This window comes from Apostichopus japonicus, chromosome 22 (genome assembly GCF_037975245.1).
Source record: "Apostichopus japonicus isolate 1M-3 chromosome 22, ASM3797524v1, whole genome shotgun sequence".
NCBI lineage: Eukaryota > Metazoa > Echinodermata > Holothuroidea > Aspidochirotida > Stichopodidae > Apostichopus > Apostichopus japonicus.
The window spans coordinates 15,504,121-15,520,698 of record NC_092582.1 but is presented as its reverse complement, the minus strand read 5'-3'; the positions used below and the strand labels follow the sequence as shown (position 1 = coordinate 15,520,698).

The 16,578-nt window shown below is 38.3% G+C and overlaps 1 protein-coding gene across 1 annotated transcript in view; it reads right to left on the bottom strand.

Moving 5' to 3' along the window:
* Window positions 1–16,578, bottom strand: part of LOC139963481 (laminin subunit alpha-3-like) — a 41,426-nt gene that overhangs the window by 10,589 nt on the left and 14,259 nt on the right. Inside the window, exons 13-27 of the mRNA XM_071964293.1 lie at window positions 15,549–15,698; window positions 14,178–14,309; window positions 13,194–13,317; window positions 12,333–12,472; window positions 11,441–11,663; window positions 8,134–8,377; window positions 7,398–7,520; window positions 6,127–6,249; window positions 4,919–5,135; window positions 4,055–4,215; window positions 3,178–3,334; window positions 2,481–2,674; window positions 1,440–1,533; window positions 488–631; window positions 201–230 (exon numbers count right to left, since the gene is read on the bottom strand). Coding sequence (XP_071820394.1) covers window positions 201–230; window positions 488–631; window positions 1,440–1,533; window positions 2,481–2,674; window positions 3,178–3,334; window positions 4,055–4,215; window positions 4,919–5,135; window positions 6,127–6,249; window positions 7,398–7,520; window positions 8,134–8,377; window positions 11,441–11,663; window positions 12,333–12,472; window positions 13,194–13,317; window positions 14,178–14,309; window positions 15,549–15,698 — 2,256 coding nt within the window. The remainder of the gene's footprint in view (window positions 1–200; window positions 231–487; window positions 632–1,439; window positions 1,534–2,480; window positions 2,675–3,177; window positions 3,335–4,054; window positions 4,216–4,918; window positions 5,136–6,126; window positions 6,250–7,397; window positions 7,521–8,133; window positions 8,378–11,440; window positions 11,664–12,332; window positions 12,473–13,193; window positions 13,318–14,177; window positions 14,310–15,548; window positions 15,699–16,578) is intronic.

Genomic DNA, 16,578 nt, shown 5'->3' with positions numbered 1-16,578 from the left:
GGAGGGAGGGGAGGAAGGGGCACTGCAGTTAACATATACTGTTTGAGTTTCTGTTCATTTTTTGTAAAGCTTACAAGTAAAAGAAAACACTCAACAGCAGTGGAAGTGATTGATAAATAAATGTTTTCCATACGTATGTATATTTTTTTCCTCCACCCCTTTCCTTTCTCCCAGAACTAACTTGTTTCAAATAAACTCACCAACAAAGACTTCTGCTATCTCAGAAGAAGCTGAAAAGAGAAAAGAACAGATAAACAACAGTAAAATCAAATGATAAAATAAAGTGGGAAAAATAACCATTTTATGCACTAACTTTGAGGAATGCACAGGGGCCTATAGGCCTTCTGAGATGGTTGGTTGGGGGGGGGGGGAAACTTGTTTATGACACCTTAATTGCAAAATGTGAAGAAAACAAGCAAATATTAATTCCAATCTGTGAACTCTGTCTTAAATTGATTACAGCTTGTTTTTATCATTTTTTGTTTACCTTCATTGACTCGGCCACACTGATCACACGTTCTGCCTGCGATGGTTGGCAATGCACAGCTGCACTGTCCCGTAACTTGATCACAGCTGCAAAGGCCATTCACACATGTGGCTGGATCAGTACCGTTCATGTTACAGTCGCACGCTGTCGGACGGAAAAAGTCACAAACAATGACTGTGACAAGGAGTCAAAAAGTTTATCGCACTTTGGGTGTTTTTTTTAAAGTAATGACAATAAATGTCTCCCGGAAAGATCATGCACCTAGTTTTACTAACTCTCAGGTAAATTTCATTTCATTGTTTCATTAGCCCAGTCAATGGTTAAGACTCCATACATCGGTTCATGCCAACCTATATTAACCGTACATCTGTGAGATGAACCGTAAATTAATGCCGACTTCAGGCCTAGAATTTCACAATTTTGGCTAAAACAAGTAGAAATCACATCAGTTACTTACTGTGCAGGTTTTTGAGAGAAGCCCAATAATATTTACTAATATTAAGCAGTAATACAGGGCTAATGTAGGGTAAAGATATCATGCCAATTCTTCGACAACTGCTTGGTAACCAACTGACCATTTGTTCAAGTACTTAATGTCTACCGGCCAGTGCCCTTTTCTACTGGCAAATAGCAAATCCACCAGCATTTAGCCAGTAAACATCCCAAATATCCAGGCCTGCAGGTTTATAGCAAGCCTCCTCCTTTAACCATTTTTATATTGAAATAATAACATTCTTTACATTAAGATAAAAAATTAGTGAAAACGAGATGAAGTTGAAAAGACATAAATATATTGAAATATTCTAACAGCTAAGAGCAAAACTCTTTGTAAAAATTAAAGTTACCAGGTACAGTCATGACAGTGCACCTGCAAACTAAACACAACATATTTTCCTTCATTATGAATATATTTGCAGAGCAGCCCAGACCTACAGACGTACTGTAAACTTACGTATGCATTCAGCATCAACGTTCCAAAACCCTGGCTGACACATATCACACTTCAGTCCTGAGACTGAGTTCTTACACTGGCATTGTCCAGTCACCTGTGAAGAGAATCAAATTGTATTCTTTATATTTGTATTCATTTTATTTTAATTTTTTTTTAACTTGGGCGGCAATTACCATGGTGATGATCCTGAAGTCCACAAGCTATGGGAAACATAAGGTAACCTGAAACCACTAAGGTTAGTCCACCAACCCACCAATCACAAAAGATTTTCTGAATTGAGGCATCAACCTCAAATGTTTACAAATGAAAAAGATAAATCATTACATTAATTTGTCAGACACTTAAATGTTTTCCTGGATTTCTTGGATTACGTAAAGAGCTACAAATTTCCTGAATAAGGAGCAATCAAGGGGTTTTGTAAACACATTGATCTCTCAGACAGAGGGGAACGTGGGGAGAACATCTGAGAAGAGCATTGCAGCCCGCAGGCCACTGACCAAGGAGCTACCGACACACTGGACTGATCAATCATGCAACAGGCTGTGTCCAATGTGACCATGATACCTACAGCCTACAAGTGTCTGACAGATTTATCTAACCTGCCACAGTAAACATTTGCATAACCTGCCAAAGTAAACATCTGCTGGGTATGGACAGCTTAGAACTATGTATCAAATTATTTACGACATGTACATTGAAATATTTGTAAATATTACAGGGCTTTTCCAGAAGTCCCAACCCAACGCATAGTACAGTCTTAAACACATCATCCTGACCATTAAAATTATGACTGTTTTATTATTTCTATTTTTATCTTACTAAATATCCATTCAACTTACAAATAAACTGCAATAGATCAAAACTCCTCTGGACGGCTGGAACAAATCTAGCCAGCTTACTGTGAGGTTTGCTCTATGCTCTGTATGTAATATGCTTTGCTCTATCAATGCTTTGCTTTTATTGTTTACTGTATCAAGAAATAACATTTAGGTCTATCTGAAAAATTCTTGCAATTCTCGAGAGAGTGTAAGTTGCTCTTACCAGATCGCATTGCGTCTGACCAATCACCGTGCCGGCTGGGTGACAGTCGCAGCTCGTGCAACCTAGCCCGCTCTCAAAACCCCAACTATCAGGAGCACACTGTGTACACTTGGCACCGATCACGTTGGGCAGACAGTCACAAACGCCATCACTGGAGCAGTTGCCATGGCTACCAGTCATATTACAGTTACACTCTATTGAAGACAGAAAAGAAGGAAGATTTTCGGTGAACTATGAATGACATTTTTAACCAACATTTTTTATCCAACGGTAAAGTTTCCAGCAGTGGAGAACAAATACAGTATAAACTTGTTTTGAACAATGTATATAATTATATTGCTATACTTCTTTTAGTCTGTTTGTTTCAACTAACCAACTGTGAATTTCAGAATCAACGCTTGTTATTTCATTAACACTGCTTGTACAACTTGTGCTGTTATACCTAATGTTACAAAAGATGTACATCCCTTTGAATTTGTTGCCATCACACACCAAATTTATTCCAAACACTATCAACTTCGAACTGTGTGTGGGCTCGGAGGGGGTTCCATACCAGTATTCTACTATAACTGCCATTTGGATAAATATATCAATGTAACCATAGTAACCAAAGCAGATTTAAACAAATTTGGAACAAGTATTTAAGGATTCAAGGTAATTCTTGCTAAGATTGAATGTAGTTGTTAACAGAGCTTACCCATGCAGTTGTCAATGTTGCCATAGTAACCAAACTGGCATTCCCCACATGTAGGGCCACTGGTGTTACCTGTGCAATTGCCACAGTAGCCTGTGGTGCTGTTACAATCGTGAGGGCTTAAGTTACAGAAGCACTGACTGCAAAGACCGCCGTTGTTCTAGAAACACAAAATGTGTAAGATTAGAATCAAGTTTGAGCAGAACATTGTAAAAAGCCTAGCTGTATGATGTGACAGTAAATGAAAAGGGGGGGGGCTGGAATTTATTGTCTAAAAGTTTTGATAGTGACTACATAGTGGCAAAAGAAAACTTGCAGGACATGCATAAGTAGTCAGTATACAACTGGGAGAGGGGAAGGGGAGGTTAAGAATACCTTCCAAAGCAAAAACAATTCTGTTAACTCGTTCCCCCAAAAAACAAAAACAATGTCCGATGTTTATGATTGTTGTGTAAAAGAAAGTTGGCCTGACGTTTCGATCCTAGCAGGATCTTCTTCAAGGGCTAAATGACAAGTAACAGTAACAGAAGGGACAAAAACACGCACAGAATACAGACAGGTTAATGAGCATGGTGAACACAAAGAGATGGATCTAAGGGGATTAGTAGACAAGGGATGGAGAGAAGAAAGAAACCAACAGGGGAAGAGGAGAGGTAGGAGATAAACAGTGGAGGGACAAAGAGAGGATTAAGGGAAGGGTAGGGAATAAACGGGAGAAGGACAAGGACAGAAAGGTGTGGAGAAAAAAGGGTGGAAGAGAGCTATGAGAAGAGGAGTGAAGGGGGGGGAGAAGAGAAGGAGGGGGGAAACAGAAGTTAGTCATGTCCTTCCTGAATGTTGAGTTTATGATTGTTGATCAGAGATAATAATTGAGACCAACCTGTGGATCAGTAGGTACTCCATAGTAACCAGGAAGACAGAATTCACATTGAAGTCCACCGTGCCCTTCTGCACACCCCTGACACTCTCCTTGATCGTTACAGGTACCAGCAAATGAATTCACCCCAGCTGGTCCAGGACACATGCACGGCTGACAATCATCTGTGGAGAATTGAACCATGATAACTGTGAGAAATGAGGCGTCCCAACAAATAATGGAAAACAACAATTTAACACTTTAGAAGAAACGGTAGCCTAGAAGTTCTTTAGACAGAATCTGAGGGAGGGAATGCATTCTCCCTCTGATCCCCACCCCCCCCCTCTCCCCTACCTCACTGGGTTTTTTTTTCACTGCAAAAATGGTTCTTTTATCTGTTGAATTTAGGTATCAGTACAAAAATACAAAACATTAAAGTGTGCGCCATAACTCCCTGTGGGTTATATTATAGGAGTTTTCAGTTTTTGGATGTAAATGTTCAACAAAAAAAACAGGTTGATGAGATGTGACTTCATTCCAGTAACAAAACATGTCTCCATTTCAATATTAATTTTACTAAATACAGGAAGGGAACATATCATTCCATAAACTATTTGTGAATGAAACAGAACTCCACTGTCATTGCATTCAATTTGTGGCTATCAGCGGCAACGTTAACTTTGTTTAAATTCAAATAAGATGAAACATACATTTAAGCATAATAAATACAATTTCCATAAATCAGAAACATTGCAACCATTGTTCAATTAAAATGTTGAAATCTAAGGAAAAGAATACTGAATAGCAAGATCAAAATGATGCAGTTTAAATCCAACAAAGATCTTAACTGCAAGAAAAATGGCAAATCCTTAAAAATATCCAATCTACCTGATGATCCAATGGTAGCGTTACCATAGAAACCGTCTGCACAAATCTCACAGAAGTCTCCGGCCGTATTGTGAGTGCAGTTGCTACAACGGCCTGACATGATGTCACACGGTAGCAGGCTATGGCTGTTGCAATCGCACAGAACACAGTCGGAGAACGGTCCCATAGTTGGATCCTGCCATCTGTAACCAAGCATGCAGGACTCACAAAATTGTCCCTGTCAAGAAATAAAAAGAGTCTACAATTTTGAACGTCAACGCATATAGGAAAAATTGTGTGAAGTTGATAAAAATATGAAATACGACAATGGCTATACACATATGAGATATGGATCGCACAAGACTGCTATTTAGAAAAGCTGTTTTCACTCAGCCCTTTCATGAAGTTACAGAAGAAGATTGTAATGATGTAAATATAAAATGTCGTTTAAGAACAAACAACACAGTACTGTAACAGAAAACCTTTCTATCTTTTGAACCTCTAGAAACTTCAGGGCCTTGTGAGATTCAGTACACCTTGTAACACGTAGGCAATAGTCAAGTTACTTGCTATATATACTGACAACTACATACAATTAACTTGTGAGAATTTGTCAACTTTGTAAATACCGTGGTATTAGTCAAGTTTCTTACCGACAATTACACATTGAAGTCTGGAAGTGTTCAATTCTCACCCAATAGCTATAGCAGAGCTTCTGAATTTGGAATTAATAGGTCGGAGCAAAGGCCAGAGAGAACCAACTAAAACCTCACTTTAACGATAAATTGAGTAACCTGCAGGAATACGCGGCTAGTACATGATTGTGGGCCAACTTTTTATTCTCTTCGCAGGTCAGATTAAATTCTGTCACAGACCAAAACTAGGCGACTCTGACGCCTATGGAGGCTTAGGGTATTGAAAGCTTAGATTTAAACAGCTGAGCTGGAAAAGAGATCTCTGGCACTTGAGGTAACCATAATTTGGGGTGCATGAGTTGGGAATGAGATTACTGGTAGGAAACAAGTTTATCAAAGGAAAAGCCTCAAGTATTCCTGCAGAACAATTTTGATCTCAACAGAAGAACTGTGGAGTAACATGACATCATTAACTGAGATATGTTAATACGTCAGTTTCCCAATATCACACCATTCATAATATATCATTAGGTGAAAGCTATTTATCTTCTTAGCCCAGTTTACCAGAGGCTATCGTCATGGAACAAAACTTACATTGTATTGGTCTGGACACTGACATTGCTCCACAAATTCTGCCGGTGGGTTTGACGAGAGGGCGCTATCATCAGAGGCAAGCGTCACCCTCACTTCGTGAAGAAAGACAGAGTTATCCACAAGCTGGAGGAAAAGAGAGAAAGTCAGAAATATATCTGAACCCACAAATCAAAACGATATCAAGCACTTCACAGTAAAAACAAATTGTTCATACACTTCCCTTGAAAAGGTTGATACAAAATCATACAGTTTATCTGTAAGAAATGATAAAGGTCATATTCAAACCACAACAACAAAAATCCCAAAACAGATGAAAATTAAGCAGTTGTTGACTGTTTGAAAGATTTGATGAAGTTGAAACATAGATAACTGTGGGAAACAGTCCTAACCACATGTGATATTGTAACCTAGGTATATGGCTTTTTATCTACAGTAAGAGCAAACACAGAGAAAACTAGGAACATCTCTCAATATATAGTTTTCCATTGAATTATATGGACTTGTTTATTTTCTAACTGAGATCAAATGTAGCATATGAGACACAGCATGGTCCAGCCATAAAAGAAAACTGAGGTACATAAGGTCTACATAAACTCAAGACGTATATGAGGGAGAAGAATTTTATGAACATAATGAGTGTTATACGAGCAAAAGAGAATGTCTAGCATAACAAAGAAACATATGATTGCTTAACCATACACATGCAACTGAACAGTTAATTTGCATATCATATACATAATATAAAAATAAAAGAATCTTTAAAACTACTACAGTTTATTTTGAGGAGATGAATTTGCGACCTAACCATTTCTTTATGAGTCTTCCCAGGAGACCCGTACAGGACAAAAGCCCAGTCTATCTTAATGTACAAACTCATCTTCTCTGGTAGCCAAAACTGTTGACACATAGCAAATCAACATGTTTACAACAACATTCTCATTTTGATCAGTTTCAATGACAGATTAGTGGTTCATATTACTATTATTACATCTCAAACACTTTCAAGTCTTATTTCATTTTGCTCCAAAATCTTTTCCCATTAAAGTCCAGAAACAAATCAACGTTTCGACATTGTATCAAAGAATTTCAAGTATTTTCAGATTCCACAATATTAAGCCTTTTCATATCAAACTAACTCATCCTGCCTAACCCCCCTGCCCCGACCTACCCCCAACTTTGAAAATGAAGAGGGCAGCTTCCCGAATGCTTCCCCCCCCCAACCCTCCGGCCCCCTTCATATGCCTATGAAGATGATTATTTGGCGATTGTACCTGTGTATATTTTCCCCTGATTTTAATCTGATCCAGAGCCGACAGGACTCGGAACATGTCGACCATATCCGGTTGTTTTCCCGACATATTGCCAATCCTCCAGTACCTTTCGTGTAACTTGAACTGCAGATCAAAGTAAACAGAATTAATGAGATCAACTTAAAAGTTTTCCCATGTTTTAACCCTTCTTACAGATGCAACAGCTGCAGCTAGTGTGGTAATTGTTTCCACTTATATTACACATTGAATTTTTTGGCCAAAAAGTACAAAGTGTAGAAATTGTGATAAAAGATTAACACCAATTTAAGCTAAAATATCAGACAAGAAATGTAAACTTAGGATTGAAATAATAAATAGACGGATTTTTTTAAATTCAAACACCAAAATGGCCTCAAGAAGAAAATGTCATAGTTCTGTCCTCATAATAATCAAATGTCAGAAACTCTGTACTTCTGCTCATGAACGTTTGTCCCAAATCTAATATGCAAATTACGCAAATATATTTACGACAGTAACTGTAGGTGCTGAAATTCTCCTGTTAAAATGGATCTTGCAGGCTTAACAATATGTCCTGATTTTCCTGGAGAAAAATGAATATTCCTAATGCTATGGTGACAATTTAGGAATACAATTTGTATGCAAAGCTTCGCATGGATAAACTTGATTGAATCAAATGCCATGTCCACACAACTGCAATTCAAAATACCAAATGAATGTAAATCGTGATAGTTCTCACCGAATATGGAGTTTCCTCTAAACTGGGATTACTTGGTAGTCCTGTAACCAAAGGTTCCTCTGAATACAGACCGTAGAGGAATACATCTCCATCTAAGAATCTGCTTTGATTTTCCACCGTAGTTTGACTCAGGACGAAATGTAGCACCTGACCATACGCAGTACGGAGATCACCTCGATAGACGTCCGGTGAAACGAAAAACAGGTCTTCCTCCGCGTCTCGACCTTCCAGCTCCAGAACGAATCTGTTCAACGTTAAGATATGTGTAAAAGTAAGTTGGCCTGACGTTTCGATCCTAGCAGGATCTTCTTCAGAGGCTAAATGACAAGTAACAGTAACAGTAACAGAAGGGACAAAAACACACACAGAATACAGCCTGAGTTACGATAAAATAAGACAGAGTTAAGATAAAATAATGCTAATGTAACTCTTACAAGATAGTTCCTAACAGAGGTCCAAGTTAGTTGTCTGTCCATATGTCTATTTATACAGCATTCTTAGTCTGTTTATATTACAAGTCAACTTTGACAGAGATTGTGTTAGGATCGAAACCTCTGGTCATCTTTTTGTATATTTACCTACACTGGCTGTTAGTTTACAGTGGATAAGCAGTCTCTTAACATCTTCTTTTTTGTTTTTCAATCTGTAAGTTCCTAACAGTACCTAATGAATGAAGCACGTATGTACCAAGACCTAGCATGGCTTATATATAAACCTATGCGTTATAGTTTGCTATTGTCTTCACGTTACCAGGGTAACATATCTAAGTTTGGGGATAACATTAACTTCTTTTATCAATAGTACAGAACGACGCAAAGGGGCTACCTCCAAGAATAACCAAGTGCTCTGGTTTTTACTTTAAGAAGCAATAAAACTGCAACTTGCTGCTGTTGTTAGTTTTTCATAACCTAAATTTCACATAAGAATCAAGGAAGCGAGTCTAAGTTTTTTTGTTCAATAAGTGGTGAAAATAATCACCAGAACATTCAAATCTTCAAAGTCTTTATAATGTCAAACATTAACAGGCGCGTATCCAGGATTTTCTAACCCGGGGGCGCGAATTACCATCTAAGCGGAGCGCCACCATCAGTTGGCACGCAGCGTACAAGAAAATTTCTGGTTTTGATACCCCCCAGATCACCGGAAATGGCACTTCTCGGGCTTGAAAATGACCAACCAGATGTACACTTTTGCCTGAGAACCAAGTATTTCCCAAAAGTTTTCTTCCATCCATAACCTTTTTGAAGATTGTAACCAGTCACACATCATGTTTGACCTCATTGCATGTCCTATGGATCATTGCTTTTGTAGGTGATTCTACGTCACGGCCCACAATATCCGAAAGCCCCACTTTTCAAGGTTTTAAGCCCATTATTTGTTGAGAATTTGAAAATTCACATTTCTCGTGAATAAAATCACTTCAAAACATACCCATAATGTTGCACAAAATTCAATCTATGGACAATCAATATAGAAAAACCTCCTTCAACCCCTAACAGACAGGTCAAAATTGCACGAGTAGAGGAAAGTATGATGAAGAATGTTGGTGAGGAAATTTTCGAAAATTCAGACACAGTTAATTTATTGGTGTAGAAATATTAAAACCTCTTATAATGGTATTATAAAACTTGGTTGAAGGAAATGAAAAATAGCAGATATTTCCGATATCAGGTTTATCGAAACCGAACACTACACACATAGGCGTAGGTCCCGTAGGAGGCGGGGGCTGCAGCCCCCCCCCCCGCAACCAATTTTTTTCGGGCACCTACTGAAAGAAAAATAAATAGCAATGAATAGCTTAAAAATTATCTCCTTGGTATTTAAAATAAAGTTCTCGGCTTGGCCGACATTACTACTGTAAAAGAGAGTTTTGACATAAATGGATCTGTATGCTTTTTCTCCATCTACATCAGACATTTCGTTGCTTACATTAGCATCCAGCGGTATACTGTGCAACTTTCACGGACCGTAAGGCACACGATGCCATGCAATGTAACGACCGATACTTGCTTATATGATATTGGCATCGATATGTTGAACGCGAAAAAAATTTGGCTTTTTTTTCGGGCAAGTCATTACAGCCCCCAAATCCGATTGGGCTCCTACGCCTTTAACTACACACATAGACAGTTTTTGAGGCTGTTCATCGTGGAACATGCATTTCAATGCTCACTGATATGATGTTATATCTGCTCTTTGCTTTACAAATTCGAACAGGCGTATAGCGAGTAATTGCCAAGGGAAGGGCGAAGCCTGTAGGCAAACTATCTAAGCGAAGTGCCACCATGAGTTGGCGCGAAGCGTACAAGAAAAATTTTGGCCGAAAATGCCTCCCAGATCGCTGGAAATGACACTTGCCAGGCCTTGTAAGTTGCATCTAAGCATTGTCTATTTTGAAATTACTAGCGATGTCATAAAGAAAATTTGCTCGGGGGGGGGGGCGGTCTCCCCCTTCCCGAAAAGCGTCATATTCCCCGACGACTCGGTCGAGTTCAAGACCAGCCACAGTTGGTTCCATATAGCACAATTGTACAATTGTTTAAGGTGTCCATACACACACGCGTTATGATAGACCATTTATAGTATTTATATAGAGTGAGAGAGGGAAAATGGAAACGTCAAAAATGGAGTTGTCGGTGTAAGGTGAGGCGCACACCCCTCCGTAATCCTTGATCTGTCACTGGCTACCCTGTGTATATAATAGGGATCAGCGCTGTAATTATGACTGTTCCTCTTTCTCTTCCCGAGGTCTTGGCTCTCTTCTACTCCCTCCTTTTCTCCTTTTTCTCTCTTTTTTCTTTTTCTTTTCCCTTCCTTCCTCTCCTCCTTTTCTTTTTCCCCTCCTTTTCCCTTTTTTCTTCTCTTTTTTTCTCTCCTCTTTTCCTTACCCGGGGGGCGCGTGCCCCCAACGCCCCCCCCCTGGATACGCACCTGATTAATCAGAAAAAAAACACTCCATGAGGGGAGTCCTCATTGCTGGATCCAGAATGTCTCACAAGAGCAGACTGGGAGACATTTTTCAGTGGAAGAAAAAATTTAATACCAAAATCAAGGTGCATAAGTAAAACATTAGTGAAAAGTCAGAAATAATGAACTCAACATCTACTAAAATTTACCTTTAACGTTACCTTGTTTGTGGTATTATTTTGTCTGTTTACACTTACTTATAGAAATGAAATACAACTTGCAGCTTGAATAATCCATAATACCAACCACTGGCCAACCAGTGACACAAAACATTTCATATTTTATCATATTTCTGTATATTTTTTGCCCCTTTGGATGTTTTTTTACCATGATGACCTACCTAGGATTTAGGACATCCAAGATGGGTCTGGTGTTGATGAGGACAGTATCACCTGACCCTGTCTGTCCCGTCCACTCGGGCGATAGATCAAAGGCAAATAAAGACCAACTACTGCTGAGAGTGTGAGTGTACCAATTTGCGGCCATACTGCAGTTGACCGAATGGCCTGAGCAAATACAATCCAAGCAGCCTCGCTCGCTGTACGGGCCAAAACTGTAAGTGTCTGTTTGGAAATATCACAGAATTAATAGAAGGATATCATCACAAATTGTTAAGAATCAAAAATGAATATGAAATGTCAAAGTAGTTGATAAACAGTTGAAATTTTGTGGCAATGGACAAGTTTATATTACACACATTGGACATTTGACTGCAAACTGGGACAATTTCCCAGTGTTAATACCACTCAATACTGTACTCTGATATCAGGCTTCTAAGCACTCGTACTGACAGTATGAACAGTTCCTAACCTTTATCTGATTCTAATGCTAATACCACTCTATACTGTCCTCTCATATCATGCTTCAAAGCACTGGTACTGACAGTACAAACAGTTCATAACCTTCATCTGATAAAAAACCAAGATATATACTGCTCATACTGTCAGTACGAGTGCTTTAAAGCAGAACATGAAAGTACAGTTTATTAACCATTTGTCTGAACTGGGTGGGACTGATTATTGTACTCTATTCCAAGAATAATTAGCTTCTCTCTATCTTTTAAACTCAACAAACATAGATCAGTAAGTTTGACACAAATCTTTGCTCAATGAAAGATAAATATCTTTCCCCAACACATTTATCTTAACGATGTTATTTTCAGGTTTAGAAAACTGCATCAGTCAATGGATGGTGACTTTTTCGACTGAATCTACCAAATACAAGGTACTTACTATCTGGACAAGTGTCGCATTTCAACCCCACAGCTGCTTCCAAACAATCGCACTGACCGTCCAATCTGCAAATTCCGTCCCGGCTTCCGAGAGGATTACACAGGCACTCCTGACATCCCTCGCTTGTGAGATTAAAGAACCTGTTTATTCAAAAAAGTGTCACCGAAAATACTTCATTTATCGCAATTTATGAATCTTAAATATAATTCAGTTGGCATGAACAAGAAATTTTAAGAAAAATAAGTTGTTTTTTTTAATGTCATTTTTTTTTTCCCCTTTTCAAAATATAATGCTCTTCATGATAATGAAGCAGGTAATATATGTAGTTGGTCTATTTTTAGAATCGTTTGACAAGGGGAGAGGCACTTGAAATTTAAGAGAGATAAATGAGTGATATTCAGTGTTGCTCTTTTCCTTGCAAAATAGGTATACACATGGCTTATCACATCTAAAGTTTAACATGACTATTCTACACTGCTAGGATGAAAAATCTCTGTTCAAGAGTGATACATCAAAATAAGGTGTAAACAAGGTCTGCAGTCTAATTTTGGCAAATTATGACCATCAAGGTTTTGAATCTAACTTCCCTTACCAAAATCCCAGATCTGGGCCAGATATAAAAATCCAGATCGGGCCCAGATCTGGAATTTCAATCTGGGCCAGATCTGGAATTTATATCTGGCCAGATAAAAAATTGGGCACATATAACTTGATATAAAATGAAGTTTCCTATGGCCCATATAAAATTTTATCTGGTTAAATTTTATTGCATCCATATCTGGGCCAGATAAAACTTTATCAATTGAGAGGCCTTGACTGTGCTCTTTCACAAGCGAATAGGGACCAAAGAGAACAACTTACCCAGTAAGGCAGGTAGAGCAAGTCAATCCAGAAACTCCAGGTTTGCAATCGCATTGACCTGTCTGGTTACACTGGTTATGAAGGGAGTACAAAGGCTCACACAGACATGGAGCACATCCTGTACCTGTGTATATAAAAGAGGGAAAGAAATCATTATTTTGTGATGTTAGTTAATTACCCTATCAATTAATACTCTGAATGTAACAGTAGAATATCTAGATTACTGACAGCCAAGCCTGACAAGGTGGGGAGGGGGGCTGGGGGTTTACAGCATAAAGCCAAGTGCCAGGTTTCAGTTAGGGACCTACAAAAAATTTGAGGTAAATAATCCTTTCTCCTCAAAATTTCATAATATATTGATAAAGGGAAAATGGAAGACTTTAAGAAGGGTGCTCAATGACATAGTTAAACAAACCACAAGATATGCAGAAAACATCCAGTAAGGTTCAGAACCCACCTTCTAATTTTAAACCAAACTAAGACAATTCCCTGCATATGATTCTAGACATTCCCAGCAGATGTATACCTGACATAAATTTGCCTCTTCTAAATGCTAAATTCCTATTAAAACATACTGGAGTATTTTCTTCTGTCAACATAGGAACAGGAATACTTTTCAAAGTTAGAGTAAGACAGCCTTAAACCAGATTCTTCAAACAGTTGCCATGGCAATCTTACAAAAGTAGCAGTCATCATTAAGTTAACACTGGACATAATTGGATAGAATAGGCTACAGCTTAGGCCTGTACAATATGTAAGTAGTAACATCTACTGTTAGCAGAAGTCATACAGTTGCCAACTCATTTCAAACAGTTTTGGTTAGAAGAACAAGCTCCACAGAAATAATGACCATCATCAAACCCCCCATAAATGTAAAAGTTGGGAAATTCCATGACGAAATCTCATATATGGTAGTCGTTATATTGTACTTGATACCTGGTACTTGATACCTGGTACTTGATATGAGAGATTCAATCTACTTACCAGAGGTAAGACCATAATGCTCTGGTAAGCACTGATCGCATTTGTCTCCCGTTACATTAGCCTTGCAATCGCAGACTCCACCACTCAGGTAACAGCTCTGCTCTTGAGAACCGAACGGATCACAGTTGCATGCTATACGATTGGAAATGATGAATTAAAGAGTAGATGAAAGTAGGACACTAGGGTTCATTTTACAGATGTGGCTTTGTTTGGACATATTATGTAACAATTGGATAAAACATTTCAGAATCATATGACACAGTAGCAGAAAAAGAATCTGCAAAAATATCTATTATAAAACAGGAGACAAATGTTATGGTTGACATGTTTCTTTGGCACTCACTCATCTGAAAGTAATAAAATGCTTAATGACTCTCTGAGGTCAAAACATTACACAGGACTTAGTACGATTCAAAGAGTCAGAAAGAGTTAAGCCTGAAGCGACGAAATGTTTCAATCCTGCCAAATTGATTTACGTGTCTGCAATAAGACTTTCATCTAAATTTTAATTCACATCTTAAAAGAAATTGTACATTAATCATGACATTTCAAAGGAATAGATGGATTTTGCTGTGGATCAATATCTACTGCAATTGTTTTATAAATTACCAATCATTTGTAATTTGCAGTAAGATATGACCTGTGTCAATTGTCTTCCCATTTTTCCATTTCTTCACTCCCTTCTCTCTTAACCTTCTAATACCCAACCTAGTTATGTCCATCTTGAAGTGGGAAGTAACCAGTTCTTAGAGCATTGAGGGGTCCCATTCTGAAATATCTTTTCCAGTTGCTGGCATAAATATGTCCATTCACTTCACCTCCTCCTTCCCTTGCCTCCTTAGCTTGTAAACTAAGCACATCCATCATATAGTGGTTTCACTCACACCCCCTCCAACCCACCACCCCTCCACTAGCACCCATCTCTTTTATTTTATACTTCTATATTGTGCTGGAACTGCAAAGACTGCGAACAAGAGAGCGTATGCATTGATGGTGCAAAAAATATCCCTCAACATTTTCATGACTGCTTTCATGCAAGTTAACCTTCATTACCTCAAACTTTGTATGTGATTCTTATGAGCCTTTTTTCTTTCTTCCAAACGTTTTTTTCTTTATTAGATTTCAGTCTGTCATAAGGGGTGTGTCGGGCAAGAAGGTCCAACTCTTTGCTTCCCCTCTTTTGAGGTACACTTATGTTCTTTTCCCTCCTCTGTGCAATCCCCTTCTTATGGAAGCACCGCCATATTTAATTTACAACAAACAAGCCCCAACGGTTTTAAAGTAGGAACATTGTCCAAACGTCAACAACTCTCCCCGATTCTGTCGTTGACTAAAATCTAAGAGATAGTCAAACTTGACTGTAAGACTTACCTTGACAACCGACTCCTGGCATAAAATCATAATGATAAGCAGAGCAATAGTCGCATTCCCGTCCACTCACACCGGGGAGACAGTCGCACTGACCTCCGAGAGGGTCACACGTGGACGAGTTGCTGGATCCACTTACGTTACACGTACATCCTGAAGGGAAAGAGTAATAAGACTTACTTTTTGTTATAAAACCTAAAAGCCTAAAACCTCTCCCAAGGCAAAATTCTTTTTTCTTTTTGTGCCCAATTTCATGCCCTCGGAATAAGAATCTTAATATCTAGCAAGATTTTGTTAGCCATTTCCTAGCAGTTATTGATGCAGTACAATAAGAACATGCAGGTACTCATCTGATCATCAAGAATTTTAAGATATGAGTAAATGAACAATGGAAAGTTGACTGTATTATGATATGAAAAAATTTGCATAAAAAAGCAAAGAAAAGTTTGCCTAGAGCCGGATCTAAAGTAGTGAACTCAGGATTACATGTCTTACACTCGAATGCCAATTGAGTTGTCCAGCCCTTAGTTGGTGGCCGTCCCTTTACAGCTATTTCTCTGGTTTAGTGTGTTAGTCAGAAGTCACTACACCTTGCATACTGTGTAAACCAGGGGTCACACACTAATTTCATTGGATACAAGCCAGAAAGTAGCACTTAAAGGACTTCAAGAGAAAGTACTGCTGATGTGTATATAAGTGAATGAAATGGAAAATGGATACTGACTAGGACATGAACAAATTTAAAAAAATAATAATTTAAAAATAATTTAAAAATACTAAACCAGTGACCAAAGAGCTACGCGACTGAATCCTGTTTCTTTGCTCTTTTCAGAATTTATAAGACTGACAAGCAAAGTTAATCTCCAGATATCAGAGGGTTTTGAGAAGAAAGTAAACAATCATATGAAAGTAGTATGACACATACGAATAATTAAGGGTAATGAATATTCATATAAACAATACTGGTCGGCTAGTTCGGACAATTTCCTAATGCTGATACCACTCTATACTGTCCTCTCATATCATGCTTCAA